This window comes from Vicugna pacos, chromosome 3, assembly GCF_048564905.1.
Source record: "Vicugna pacos chromosome 3, VicPac4, whole genome shotgun sequence".
Lineage (NCBI taxonomy): Eukaryota > Metazoa > Chordata > Mammalia > Artiodactyla > Camelidae > Vicugna > Vicugna pacos.
Window position 1 is genome coordinate 26,813,517 of NC_132989.1, and position 14,124 is coordinate 26,827,640.

General features: G+C 53.4%; 2 protein-coding genes across 6 annotated transcripts in view; one reads left to right on the top strand and one right to left on the bottom strand.

Annotated features, from left to right (window-relative positions):
* The window catches only part of CATSPER3 (cation channel sperm associated 3), a 335,119-nt gene that overhangs the window by 276,351 nt on the left and 44,644 nt on the right, over positions 1-14,124 (bottom strand). The gene's annotated exons all lie outside the window — the stretch shown is intronic.
* On the top strand, positions 922-7,885 carry PITX1 (paired like homeodomain 1). The gene is made up of 4 exons (XM_072950337.1): positions 922-987; positions 1,543-1,779; positions 4,105-4,337; positions 6,353-7,885. Exons 1-4 carry the CDS (start codon positions 954-956, stop codon positions 6,893-6,895), a joined length of 1,047 nt encoding a protein of 348 aa, XP_072806438.1. The 5' UTR covers positions 922-953; the 3' UTR covers positions 6,896-7,885.

Sequence of the window (14,124 nt, forward strand, 5' to 3'; positions counted from 1 at the left end):
CACCCCAGCTGTCACCTATTTGCTCAAGACTTTGATGTCTCGGAACCAGTTAACAATTGTTAAGCAAAATCCTTCAACAAACTTCACTGAAGTTGGAGGACTCAAGGAGAGACTCATTCTAAGAGCTGGGAAGAAGAATGTCTTTGCCTGTGCTCACAACAGACCCACTGGTGCTGCAGCTTAACTACCACTGCATGGAAGAGAAGCTCAAAGACTATCCTTGGCTTCCTGGGCTGCTGGCCTAGGTTTGGAAACTGCAGTCACCTGGCCTGCCAGGCCTGTGCGTGCAGCTCTGGGAAGCCAAAGCAAGGCCCCAGGCCGCTGCAAGCCTGCCTTGTCGGGGGCAAAGGCCCACCCCATGGCAGCCAAGGCCGGTGCCTGGCAGATTTGGCCAGACCGTTGAAGGTGACAAACAAGGGAAGAGAGACCTACAGAAGAGGCTGTGGGGCCTGGCAGGGCTCTTGGGGTCTCCTGCTGCACTCGCCAGCGGCCTGGAGCCAACAGAAACGTTTCGTCTGATTAGAAGCCATCAGTTCTATCCCAATCCCGGAAAATTGACTGCGGTGCAGAGGGGGAGGCCTGAGAAGCAGCCTTGGGGGAAAGGGTCCAAGCTAATTAGGAGGCAGCATCCGGGGGCCCATTAGAGCGCAGGCTGCTGTCACTCAGCCTGGCTCAGGTCCCGGGAGAAGAGGCCGGGGAAGGAGGGGCCGGAGGCCCCTCAACGAGGACGCCGCTGGGAGCTGCCGGAACGAGCCCCGGGCTCTGCCCCCGCCCTGGCGCTGGCTCACAGGCGCCCGGTCGGTGCGATCCTGCTCGGTGAACATTCACTCATCCTGGGCTGTTCTCGCAGGGGACTCGGGACTTCGAGGCGGCCCAGACAGGAGTTGATTCTGAGCGAAACAAATCATTTGGGGCTGGAGGTGGGCACGAACCGCGCGGGACTTGCAGGCCAGATGCGTTTCTTTTGTGCGGCCGAGGGAGAACTCGGTGTGTCACCGGGGAAGGAGGGAGAGGCGCGGCGAGGCCGCGGGAGGAGGGGGGTTAGGCGGCGGGAAGGTGGTTGCGGAGGGGGAGGGCGCAGGCGAGGCAGGGAGGGAGGGAGGGCGGCGGAGAGGGCGCGGCGGCGCGGGCGGCTCGGGGCTGGATTCCGTCCGCGCTCCCTCTCTTTCTCGCTCGCTCCCTCCCTCCTAGCCCCCTCCCACCCGGGCCCACCCCACCCACCACCCCTGGCGCAGGGACTGCTGGAACCTGGCGGTGCGCGCTGTCGCTTTAAGACACACTCTGCCGGCGCCGTCCGGAGCCTTAGAAACCGGCCCCGGATCGGGAGCCGGAGCCGGGGAGGGCCGGGCGGGCGGCTGAGGCCCGAGCGGCGGGAGCGCAGCGCGGAGCGCGAAGCCGGGCCCCCGGTCGCGAGAAACCGCTGCCTCTGCCGCCCGCCTGGCCCCGCTGCCCCGGGCGGTCCATGGGGCGGGCGCGGCGTCGCTGCGGGCGCAGGCAGCCCTGGGGGGCAGCCGCTTAGGCGCTGCGCTCTTGTCCTCGCAGGTAGCAGCCAGGGCGGCCGGGCGCGCCCAGCCCCGGCCCCTGGAGCGCCCGCCGCGGTCCCCGCCTCCATGGACGCCTTCAAGGGGGGCATGAGCCTGGAGCGGCTGCCAGAGGGTCTCCGGCCGCCGCCGCCACCGCCGCACGACATGGGGCCCGCCTTCCACCTAGCCCGCACCGCCGACCCCCGCGAGCCGCTCGAGAACTCTGCCAGCGAGTCGTCCGACACGGAGCTGCAAGGTAAGCGCGGCTCCCCGCGAGGCGCGCACGGAGCCGACACCAGCGCAGGGCGCGGGGAGCCGGGAGCAGGGCCTGGCGCCCTTGCCGCGCAGTCAGGCTCCCTCTACGCCCCAGGAGCGTCAGGACCTTTCCTTTTCCCATTTTCGATCTGACGGTGAACGCGGAAATGCACACGCTTTATGAAGCGCAAATTTAGTGCTTTCCGAAGGCACTTAGACTTGGTCCCCACGCGCCAAGAGATCCGCAGATGCACGAACCTACAACCGGAGGGTCTGATTGACAGCCCCTCTTGATCAGGAGCAAACAGAACGGTGGGGAAAAAGTTAGGTTTGCGCAGTTGAGTGTCAAAGGGCCGCTCGGATCGAAAGAAAGGAACAAACAGATCGAGAAAGGAATAGGGTGGTGGGCGAGAGAAAGTGCCCAGCGAGAGAGAGAGATGGGACAGACACCCCCAACAAACTGGGAGCCACTGATTGAGAGGGAGAGACCGAAGAGAAGGGGTGGTGGGAAGTGTCAGAAAAGCAAACTGGAGAGGGGAAGGGGAAAAAAAAACCTCAAGTAAGAGGAAAAGTGAGGACAGAGAGGGCGAGCTGGCCAAGGGGCGCGGCCCGGCTCCGGGCAGGACCCCCTCATAGAGGGATCCCTTCCCCACGTGCGCCGCCGGAGCCCGGAGCAACCAGGCCGGCCAGCCAAGGCTCCGACTCGGCTCCGGGCATGTCTTAGCGCTGTCTTTATGTCCGAGCCTAAGGTTTTTTCTCCGTCCGGGAGCTGAGCCGGTGGGAGGGCGGCGCGGGCAATGGCAAGGCTAATACCCGGCCGGGCCCGGGCTCCCAGGTCTCCGAACGGCTTCCGCGCTCGCCGTCCTAACTCGGCGCCGCCGCCGAGCTTCCCACTTCCCCGGCCATCGGTGCCTCTTCTGCATTCATTTCTTAATCCACCATTGAGTGATTCTCTACGCGTTTTTAATCTCTATTTGTTTCTGTTTTGCATCTCTAAGTGACTTTCTCTGAGAGGTTCTGTTTGGTTAAAAAAAACAGTCAACGCAGAACTGTACTTTTGTTTTCAGAAGTTTTAAGCGTGGCCTTTGATTGGTTTTTATTTTTAAAACCCAGAGAAGTAAAGGTATAGATTCCTTTTTAAAACCAAATCTATAAATTTTAAATTTTAACTTTTTTTGATATAGAAAGAATTGCTATACTAGATATATTCCTCTGTAATTTAAAATATCTACTTCATGCAACGTTATTCTTCTGGAGATTTTTAAAAGTCAATCCAAAATGGCGCGTTTCTCCGGGATTTTCTCAAAATCCATTTACAGTGGTGTTATTTTGGGAATTTAAGTTATCTAACTATAGTGTTGTATTTCCCTGGGATTTAAAAATTATTTCTAGAAGGGCATTATTGGTAAGGGGTTAAAAATCTAACTACAGCAGTGCATTGATTTTTTTAAAAAATTCCAGATAAATAAATGCCTGTGTCCGCCTGGAGTTTATACACGTACAGCACTGTATTTAGTTAGGGGTATGTTTGCACGGAGATTTCTGGCTTCTTAATTTGCATTTGCTGTGTTTCTACCTGCCTATTTTTAAGAGTTTGTGACCCTTTCTATGTTTTTAGGCATAGAGCTATGAGTTTTTCTGGGCTTCTATTTTGTTTTCAAATTCTTTTTCTTTATGTTTCAATGTTTCTGTGACTGCATGTGTTTTGTGTAGCTTCAAAGAGAGAGAGGCTAGAGCCCCCAGGTCACCTAGACAGTCTGTGAGTCTGTGCTGCCCGGCTGCCGCCAGAGGGATTTTCTGGGCCTTGAGAATTGAGGCCTGGAGCTCAGGCCGGGAATCCGGCTGTGCTGCCTGCCCAGTGGGGATCACACACGGCTTTGGGGAGAAGAAAGTGGAGGTGGTGCAGGCCACTGTCTGGTTCTTGCTCCACCAACCCACTAGCTTCAGGCTAGAAAGATTTGACTCTAGTTCATAAAAGCAGAGATCACCTCCGATTTAGAACCCCAGGAGTCCTTAAAACTTGTACATTTGCAAGTGACATCAGCCATAGGGCTCGAGACTGAGCGGAGCTGTGAGAATAGGCCCTGAGCAGCTAGGAACCTAGGCCCACTGCTCCGGCTCCTGGGCTTTCCTCCCAGACTAGCCTTACCAGAGATGACTATTGACGACCAGGCACCCGGCAGGCTCTTTACAGTGGGGACAATTCCAGGGCTCCTGGCGGGAGGGCCGGCCACCAGCGCTGATCGCCAGGCGCTTCGGTGGAACCGGGACGGGGTGCAAAAGGCATAAGCCTGAGGTGACTGGCGCCTCGTCCTGCCTGCTTCAGAGAAGGACCGCAGTGGCGAAGCCAAGGGGCCCGAGGACAGCAGTACGGGTGGCACGGGCTGCGGAGGTGCAGAGGACCCGGCCAAGAAGAAGAAGCAGAGGCGGCAACGCACGCACTTCACAAGCCAGCAGTTGCAGGAGCTGGAGGCCACGTTCCAGAGGAACCGCTACCCGGACATGAGCATGCGGGAGGAGATCGCTGTGTGGACCAACCTCACCGAGCCACGCGTGAGGGTGAGCGCGGGGAGCGCACCTAAGGGGACCCGCGCAGAAGGCTGCCGGCCGGCCCAGCGCAGCCCTGGAAAGCTTAGACCCGCGCACAGACTATCACCCTTTCCCATCACTCAGACCCTTTCCATCCCTCCACCAGAGGAGATTCCACCTTAGACCCCGATCTACCCAGCTGATGCTGAGCCCTTTGGTGCTAGCGCCCTTTGGCTGCTGCCGCCGCAGATCCCTCTGACCGGCAGCCTGACTGACCTTTGGGCTCTACCGCAGCCCCCACTCAAAGACCTGTGGCCCCAGAGGACTTTCCCTTGCCCTGTGTAGAGCCCAGGGCCCACTCGGATGTTACCACCCTAGACCGTGCAGAGGATTCTCCTCCGGCTGGGGACCTCGGAGCGGCAGGCGCCTTCCCGCGAAAACGAAAGGGAAAGGCAGGTCCTTCCTGGCAGCCTGAGGGAGACCTGATAGGAGCCTAGGCTTGGGGGTCTAAAAACTTCCTGGGGCAGTGGTCCTATCCGCAGCCAGCTTCTCCAAAATTTGAGGATATTCTCAACCTTTCTCAGCCATTCAGCCAGTCTGTAGTTGGACCCTGTCCCTAATGCCCTTTCCTGTAAGCCTGGGGTCAGGTTGGGAGAAGGAAGCTCTGGTGGACTGATGCACGAGTGACCCTCAGCAGAATCCCTTTGGAGGTTGTAAGGTCTCCAACCCAAGTTGGGACTGCAGTCTCTGTCTTCTCACCCCTTAGTTTCCAATGAAAACATGGCTTTCCTTCCAGAGCAGCAAGAGAATCATTTCTTCTCCGGGTCCTGCAAATATTTAATCAGATACTAGGAGTATGTCCCAAGCTAAACCAAGGTCCCACCTAGCCCACTGATTCCCTACTATAACCCCAGCTCTCACCCCTCCCCAGTAAGGTTGGCCAGCCCAGTGGGACACGGAGTGAAGACAGCAGTCAGTAATCCTGAACTCACTAATCCTGTCCGGGGTTTATGGTGGTAGGGGTTGGGTGGGAGTGGAATCAGGCAACATTAGTGCTGGGGATGGAGAAGGCTGAGATGCAGGAGTCTGGCAAGCTAGCTTGGGAAATAGCCCAGGGCTGGAGGAGAGTTGGGGAGGGCAAAGGACTGGTAGGATAGATGAGGATCGGGACTCGGGAAAGAAGAGGTTCTTACTAAATTTTGTGGGGAAAAGTGAAGGGCGAGAGCAGAGAGAAACTAGTAAGAAGTGAAAGGAAATTAAATATTTGCAGAAAAACATATTTGGCATATATTTAGGCGGCAGGAAAGAAATTAAATATTTAAAGGAAAAGCAAAAGGATCAAGTATTTGAGAAAAATAAAGAATCAACTATTTGAGAGAAACAGTGAAGGTCAGACTTTTGGAAAGAAGGAAAAACTAAATATTTGGAGAAGATTCAAAAGGATCAAAAATGGGGGATAACGAAGAAAATGGACTGTTTGAGGGAGAAGAAAGTGGTTCAGATAGCAGGGTGGACTAAATGAAAATAAACATTTGGGGCAGAAATGAGAATATCAAATATACCAATAAAAATGGAAACAGACTGTTTGAGGAATGAAAAATAGATTGAAGAATGAGAGGAGCCACCAGGTCCTGTGTTTCAGAGAAGAAAACTACCTTTCGTATTCGATGGAGAAGAAAAAGGATGGAATATTTAGGAGACAGATGAGGAATAATTTAGGGGGAGAAGGCAGAAGATGAACTGGTTGAGAGAGAAAGAAAACAAATATTTGTTAATAACAAAAGAATATATTAGGAGAAGAAACGGGGTTTAACTGGGGAAACAGGATAAAGGTCAGAAAAAGTAAAAGACTGATATTTTCTGGGGACACAAAAGGAACCGTTGTGGGGAGAAGGGAGGGGCGGAAATATCGAAGAAAAGAAACGATATTCGGAGAGAAGGAAGCAAAGACAAGCGAGGCAGAGGGCTAGGGGTGGGGTGGGGGTAGATGGAGGCGCCATCCCGCCCTCCGCAGCCCTGAACCTTCTCCTGTCCCCCTCCCCCAGGTCTGGTTCAAGAACCGGCGAGCCAAGTGGCGGAAGCGCGAGCGTAACCAGCAGCTGGACCTGTGCAAGGGAGGCTACGTGCCGCAGTTCAGCGGCTTGGTGCAGCCCTACGAGGACGTGTACGCCGCCGGCTACTCCTACAACAACTGGGCTGCCAAGAGCCTGGCGCCAGCGCCGCTCTCCACTAAGAGCTTCACCTTCTTCAACTCCATGAGCCCGCTGTCGTCGCAGTCCATGTTCTCGGCCCCCAGCTCCATCTCCTCCATGACCATGCCGTCGAGCATGGGCCCGGGTGCCGTGCCCGGCATGCCCAACTCGGGCCTCAACAACATCAACAACCTCACCGGCTCCTCGCTTAACTCGGCCATGTCACCGGGCGCCTGCCCGTACGGCACACCCGCCTCGCCCTACAGCGTCTACCGGGACACGTGCAACTCGAGCTTAGCCAGCCTGAGGCTCAAGTCCAAGCAGCACTCGTCGTTCGGCTACGGCGGCCTGCAGGGTCCGGCCTCGGGCCTCAACGCGTGCCAGTACAACAGCTGACCGCCCAGCCGGGCCACGCGGGCCGGCGGCCGGCAAGATGCCGGGGCGGGGGTGGGCGCGGAGGATCTGGCGCCTGCGCGGCCCCCTGCTCCCCACCTCCGGCTTGGTTTTGTGTTTGCTTTTCTGGACCCCACTCTGCCCTCTAAAACGAGACAAAACAAAGCAAAAAGACGTCGGAGAAAAGTGCCGCGAAAAAAACGGATGAGTTGCAATTTCCCCCGGGCTGGCGCGGGTGGTGTGTGTTCGCTCGCTCGGGGCCCAGCGGGCCACTCCGCGGAGGGGACGCGGTGCGGGAGGTGAGCGCCGAGGCCGGCGGCCCGGAGGGGACGCCCCTGTAGCCCGCGTTCTCCCCGCGCTGGACCCGGAATGAGCGGCCGCGCCTGAAAACTGGAGCTCGGGGCCCAGGCAAGCCTGGCCCCGGCCTGGTACAAACCAAGACGCCCCCTCCGAGCTGGGCCCGGCCGAGCGTACCTTAGCTCGATCCAGATCCAAGTTGGAGCGGGCGTTGGGCCGGGGATGACGGTGCCTAGCCCAGGGTCGGGACTGGCCGTGGAGCCGCGCTAAGGGCCCCGGCGTGCCTCGAAGAGCCCTCGCCAGCCCCGCGCCCCAGAGCCCTATTTTAAGGCCACAGAGCCGCAGCAGGCAGTGCGGAAGAGGCAGGAGGAAGCGGAGGGCTCGTCTCCGAGCATCTTAGCTCCCGAGCTTCGCCGCAGGCCCAGGCCCTCCGCTCGGCTCCCGGGCTAGGAGGTGGCCCCCCTATCCCGGCGGAGAGCCTCCTCCTCACCGCCCGCCGTGCAAGAGTCCAGCCGAGAGAGCTCTGGGCGCGGCCAGGGCCCCACGCCGCGCCCACTTTGCACACCCGCTCTCGGGCCCGCGCCCCTGTTTACAGCGTCCCTGTGTATGTCGGACTGACTGTATAGAATTATAAATCTGTCTATATCGACTTGTCCATGTACGTCTATTAAAACCATAGTACAAGCGTGCTAACCACTGCCGAGCCCTGACTGCTTCATTCAGCGGAGGGGGGAGGCGGGTAGAAAGGGAACTGAGCCACCATGAGCCCTGCGGTAGGAGGGAAGAGCTGAGGCCGACCCCGCTGGGGGGCCCCTAGCCCCACATCCCCACCTCCGTACCTGACTTGTTCTGCTTGGCTCCTTTGAGGGCGCCGCCGCCAGGCGCTCAGAGTACCCTCTCCCCGCGCGCCCAGTGCTCATCGACTGAGCCGCTCAACCTCTTGGCGCTGCGCGCTAGCCGTCAAAGTAGGGACCACCCGCCCTCCCTGGCCGCCGGATTCTGTTGGCTCTACCCAGAGTGGGTCTGCAGTGACCCTCCAGCTCTTAGGATGCTGCACGGCCTTTGTCCGCCAGGAGCGTTGGGGTGGGAGCGGATGAGTACCTCGGTAGGCTTGGGGCTTCCTTTTCTGCTATAGGCCGAGTACCCCCACCTTGAGCCCTGCTCTGGCTATTCCAGGAGGACTGAGGGTGCTGTATATGTCAGAGCCTAGCCAGGGCCTCCTTCCGCCTTTCTGCACCAAAATCCCACCTAAGGGCAAATGGCTGTAAGGGAAAAGAGTGTCCATCACACAGAACTGACTTCTCACTTCTCTTCCAACCCAACTTATCGGTGGCTCCCACCGCTGCCACCATCCTCCCTCAACTTTTGGAAACTACTGAACAAGACCAGCCTGTAAACTGCCTGTAAAATTCTGCTTCCCTTAAGTAAGTCACTTCTAATGGCAAAACAAAATGTTTGCAGCTGTAGCGGGGGAGGAAGGAGGGGTTGGTATTCCGCTTCAGAATCACCTTGTGATTGGCACTGCCCTCGAGCTGGACCCAGGCAAGCCCTAGCTGGGAGTGGGCCACAGCCGTGGGTTTAGTCATGAGCTAATAGCTGGAGAGCCCTGTGCACACATTGCCAAACCAGGTCAACACTGCCTCTGAGGTCAGGAGTGTTGTCCCTGTTATACAGATGTTGGAACCAAGGCTCCACCACACTGTGCACTGGGCCAAGGTCACACAGAGTCAATAATAGTCTTTAGATCCCACAGCCAGGCATGTTTCCACTGGCCTTCTCACCTTCAGATGAGAAGTGAGGAGGGGTCCTTCCTGGAGGATGGCCCAGCCTGAAGCTGTAGGACTTAAGAGTGTAGGGTTCTGAGAGGGACAGGTCCAGATACACAGGCTGGAGGAGGGAGGTGGGGGGAGGGAAGGTTGGGGCAGGGGGCCACAGCCAGACCACCCCTCCCCCAACGGCTCCAGTCCAGAGCTCCGACCCCTCACTCTCTGGAAACATAAACACAATCACATCTGGACTCACAGTGCCTCCCCCAGCCTCACACATCTGCCAAGGCCAGGGGGCCCTAGTCTCAACTGAGGGCAGGAGGCAGGGGAGACCTGGAAGGAGGTGGGACTGGAGGGAAGTGGGAGGCAGAGAGGCCTCTCTGAAAGTCAGGCCCAGCCTCAGGTGAGAGGAAAGCCAAAGAAGGGTTCTGGTGGAGACTTAATGTGGCCATGGAGCCACAGGCCAAACAGCTGCAGCTGGGCTGAAGGGCAGAAGCAGTCCCATAATGACCCTACCATCCACCAAGGACCGTGGCCAACAAGGTGAGTGTAAGACCCAGCCGTGCGCCCCACCCAGCTATTCTGACTAACTGCGGCTGCAGATAGTATCCAGCCCTTCCCAGCTGCACCAGCTGTAGGTCATCTCTGGAGGCGGGCTGAGGAATATACGGGGCCCTGAAAGCCAAGTCCTCTGAGAAAAGGCAGAAAGTCCTAGTCCTGCTCTGCCTGAAGACTGGGGAGGGGGTGTCATTCATTCTCTCAGCATTTACTGTGCTCCTGCCCTTGCTGCTAGGGATGGAGAAGTGGAAAACAGACACAGTCCCTGCTCTCGTGGACAAGTAAACAAACACATATAATTACAAACTGAGCTGAGTGCTTTTGAAGAAAAAGAACAGGGTGCTGTGAGTAAGAAAAAATGAAAGTCCTGCTTCAAACAGGATGGTCAGGCAAGGCTTTTCTGGGGAGGTGGTGCCATCTCTGTCTTCAGCAACAAGCATCACCATTTATTGAGCCCTCCGGGGTCCAGTACCTTCTGCTAAGTATACGCTTCTCATAGGTGAGCCCTCTTACCTACACAACAGCCCTAGAGAAAGAGCCTCTTTATCCCTTCCCTGATGAAGCCCCTGAGACTTAAAGAAGTCACACAGGAGGAAGTGATGGAGTGGATTCAAACCCAGTCACTCCCCACTCTACTTTCTGCCCTGGGCTGCCCCATGCTAAGCACCAGCAGCCACATGGGAAGGACAGTGTCTGATCTTGAAGAGATGGTAATTTCTGATGGCAGCACTGAACTGGCTCCCAGGAAACAGAAGAGCAGATTAATTCTTACCTGGTCCAGACAAAGGGAACCCCAGGGGGCTGCTGCAGGTTTAGAGAAGCCATGAATTAGGGATAGGAGGGCAAGAGGCTGGTGCTCAGCACTGGTTTGCAGGCACTGTGGGCACCAAAGGAGAGTGGGGTGAGTTACTGTGCACAGCCCCTGGAGTGCCTGGTCATTAGGGGAGAGGAACAGAGTCACCTCCCCTAGCTTTATGGCCCTGACCAGGCTGCAGGCTTCCCTCTGGGCCACCAGAGTCATCTGAGTTTGGGAAGGAGGGAGAGATCCCAACTGGAAGAGCTGCCTTGGAGGGGGCAATGCCCGGGGAGTCTGGGCCCTGGAGGTAGCTCCATGTGAACCTTCAGTTCCCCAGTGAAATAGCAGTGGGGCCTCAGTCACCAAGACGGCCAGTATGGGAAAGTGGTTTTCTGCCCAGGGACCTCCCCATTTCCTGGGCCAGTTACTTGGCTCTAGCATCCACAGGAACCCTTGGGGTGGTCTCTGAGAGCAAGAATTCGAGTCCTGGCCCCACCTCTGAGTTGCCTTGGGCAAGAGACTTAATTAAGGTCTCTGAGCCTATTTCCTGTTCAGTAAAAGGGAGTAACAACAACCACTTCACACAGCTGTTAAAAGGATTAAATGAGATAATGCACACAAAGTATTAGTTGTGGTGCTGGTGTATAGTAAGTGCTCAATAAATGGTTATTATTCCTGGTGGTGGTGGTATTACTACTACTGCTGCTACTGCTGCTGCTGCTACTACTGTGAGATGTCCTGCCTCTCTGCCTGAGGACCCTGTTCCCCACTTTCCACATTAATTCACTTCCTCTAAGTTTCTCAACAGGTCATTTCTGAAAAGATCATTCAGGGCCCAACCTGGTTTTCCCTCCCGCTTTGCTGGGTGCCATGAATGTAAATCATGATTGACACTCCTACTGATTTCCCCACCTGCCCTACCCCACCTGCCCTACCTTCCCCACTCCATCCCACCCGGGGAGCTATCCTAGACTTGGAACCTCATTAACCCAGCCTGTTGTCCTGTGGCCGGGTCTTCCCACCACACTCCATGGGCCAGACCCTGGGAGACCCAGAGGAACCAGGCCCAATTCCTGCTGTCCACGGCACCTGGGGAGAGGCAGATGGGAAGGTCCAGTTGACACTCAGAGAGATGAGCCTCGGGAGTGGAGGGGCACTCACTCAAGAGTTCTCCTCTAAGGGCTCACTGCAACATGGGATGAAGATGCCTGAACACTTCTTTTTGTGTTATCTCATCAATAGCTAATGTCAGACCCTTACTGAGTGCCAGGCACCATGCAAGCACTTTATAAGAACTGCAGCATTTGCTCCTCCTGGCGGGGAGGGGCTTGTTATCTTTACACTGGAAGAAACCAGAGCTCAGAATCAATAGCTCACCAGAGAAGGCATAGCTACTGTGGAACAGAGTCAGGACTTGCACTCCGGCCCTCTGACCAGGGTCTGTGCTCCCACCACTCCTAATGTGAATCACATCTATACTGAACTGGAGAGTTGGGGGCAGGGAGCTAAAAAATTATAACTCATGTCCAGAGACTGAACTCAGCTGTGCTCTGGGAGAAAGTAAAAAGGTCCCAGGCCCCCACTTCTGTGAGCACAGCCTCCTGGAGGCAGAGCACTAGCAGTTGGGCAGGGCCACTGGAGCCCCTGAGAGCCAGGATGGAGAGACAGACAGGTGTGGATGGCAATATTTGGAAAAGTGTCTGCACACAGTCAGTGCTCAACAAAGATTTACTGAATAGAAGAATTGAAGGGCTGTGTTCCCTTAGCCCTCACTCCACTAGACATATCCTGGTCCTTTCTCCTCTCCCCACTCTTTTCTCTCCTCTCCTGCTTCTTTCCTTCCTCCTCTTGCCCCTTCACTCCTCCCTCTCAGCACAGGCAGCTCTCAGCACTGCTTTTAAAAGTGTATCTCAACAACAACAACAACAAAAACTCAATTCAGAAATGGACAAAGGACACCATGGAAAACAGTATGGAGATTCCTTAAAAAACTAAAAATAGTTAGCCATGCTATCCAGCAATCCCATTCCTGGGCATGTATCCAGAGAAAGCTCTTTTGAAAAGATATATGCACCCCAATGTTCACAGCAGCACTATTTACAATAGTCATGACATGGAAGCAACCTAAATGTCCATCAACAGATGAACAGATAAAGAAGATACGGTACACGTACACACACACACACACACACACACACACACACACACACACGATGGAATACTAGGCAGCCATAAAAAATGAAGTAAAGCCATTTTTAGCAACATGGATGGATCTAAAGGTTATCATATTGAGTGAAGTAAGTCAAAGATAAATATCATATGATATCATTTATATGTAGAATCTAAGAAAAAATGATACAAATTCTATTTACAAACCAAAAACAAACTTGCAAACATAGAAAACAGACTATGGTTACAAAAGGGGAAAGGGTGGCAAGGGATAAACTAGGAGTTGAGGATTAACAGACACACACTGCTATATATGAAGTAGATAAACAAAAAAGACCTACCGTAGAGCACAGGAAGTTATATTCAATTTCTTCTAATAACATATAATGGAAAAGAATCTGGAAAGAAAACATGCATGCATGTATAATTAAATCACTTTGCTGTACACCTGAAACTAACATTGTAAATCAACCACACTTCAATAAAAAAATTTTTTTTCAAGATTTTGACCATCCAAGTTTTAAGTTTCCATTTTAATACAAGAAATTTTTTTTACTTTGTTTTGTTTGTTTGTTTGTTTTTGATATTTTACAGGTTGACTTTATTTTTAAAAAAATTTTTTTATTGAAGTACAGTCAGTTACAATGTGTCAGTTTCTGGCATACAGCACAATGTCCCAGTCATGCATATACATACATACATTCGTTTTCATATTCTTTTCCATTAAAAGTTATTACAAGATATTGAATATAGTTCCCTGTGCTATACAGAAGTAACCTTTTTAAAATCTATTTTTATATATAGTGGCTAACATTTTGTTTTTTAATGGAAGTACTGGGATTGAACCCAGGACCTCATGCATGCTAAGTATGCACTACCCCACTGAGGTATTACCTCCTCCAACCCTTTTTTGACATTTTGAAGCTTTTTCCAGTCTTTCAGTTTCTGGTTCTGGATTTTACCAGGATATTTCCTTCACATCACATTTGAATTTTTGAATGATGAAATGTTCTGAAAAGATATCCCAAGTTATTCTAAAAGTAATGCACTACAAATACTACTGAGATGCATTTAAAAAATTTCACCAAAAAAAAAAGACATAGAAGCAAACTAAATGTCCATCAACAGATGAATGGATAAAAAAGATGTGGTATATAAGCACACAGAAAGATGCTCAACGTCACTAGTTTTTACGGAAATGCAAATCAAACCACAATGAGAACAACTACCCATCCATTAGATGGCTCTTACCCAAAACAAACAAACAAAATAACAAGTGTTGGTGAGGATATGGAGAAATTAGAACCCTTGTGCATTGCTCGTAGGAATGTAAAATGCCGCTGCTGTGGAAAACAGTATGGTGATTCCTTAAAAAATTAAACAGATATTTGTATACCCATGTTCATTGCAGCATTATTCCCAAGAGCCTAAAGGTAGGAGCAACTCAAGTCCATCAATAGACGAATATACAAAATGCAGTATGTGCACACAATGGAATACTATTCAGCCTTGAAACAGAAGGAAATTCTGACACACGCTTACAGCATGGATGAACCTTGAAGACATTGTACTAAGTGAAATAAGCCAGACACAAAAGGGAGGACAACTATTATGATTCCACTGATATGAGGTTCCTGGAATAGGCA

Coding starts and splice junctions, on each gene's coding strand:
- PITX1 (XM_072950337.1), top strand. CDS start 954: ATGCGTTTCTTTTGTGCGGCCGAGGGAGAACTCG. Junction 1,780..4,104: donor GTCCGACACGGAGCTGCAAG/GTAAGCGCGGCT, acceptor TGCCTGCTTCAG/AGAAGGACCGCAGTGGCGAA. Junction 4,338..6,352: donor TCACCGAGCCACGCGTGAGG/GTGAGCGCGGGG, acceptor CCCCTCCCCCAG/GTCTGGTTCAAGAACCGGCG.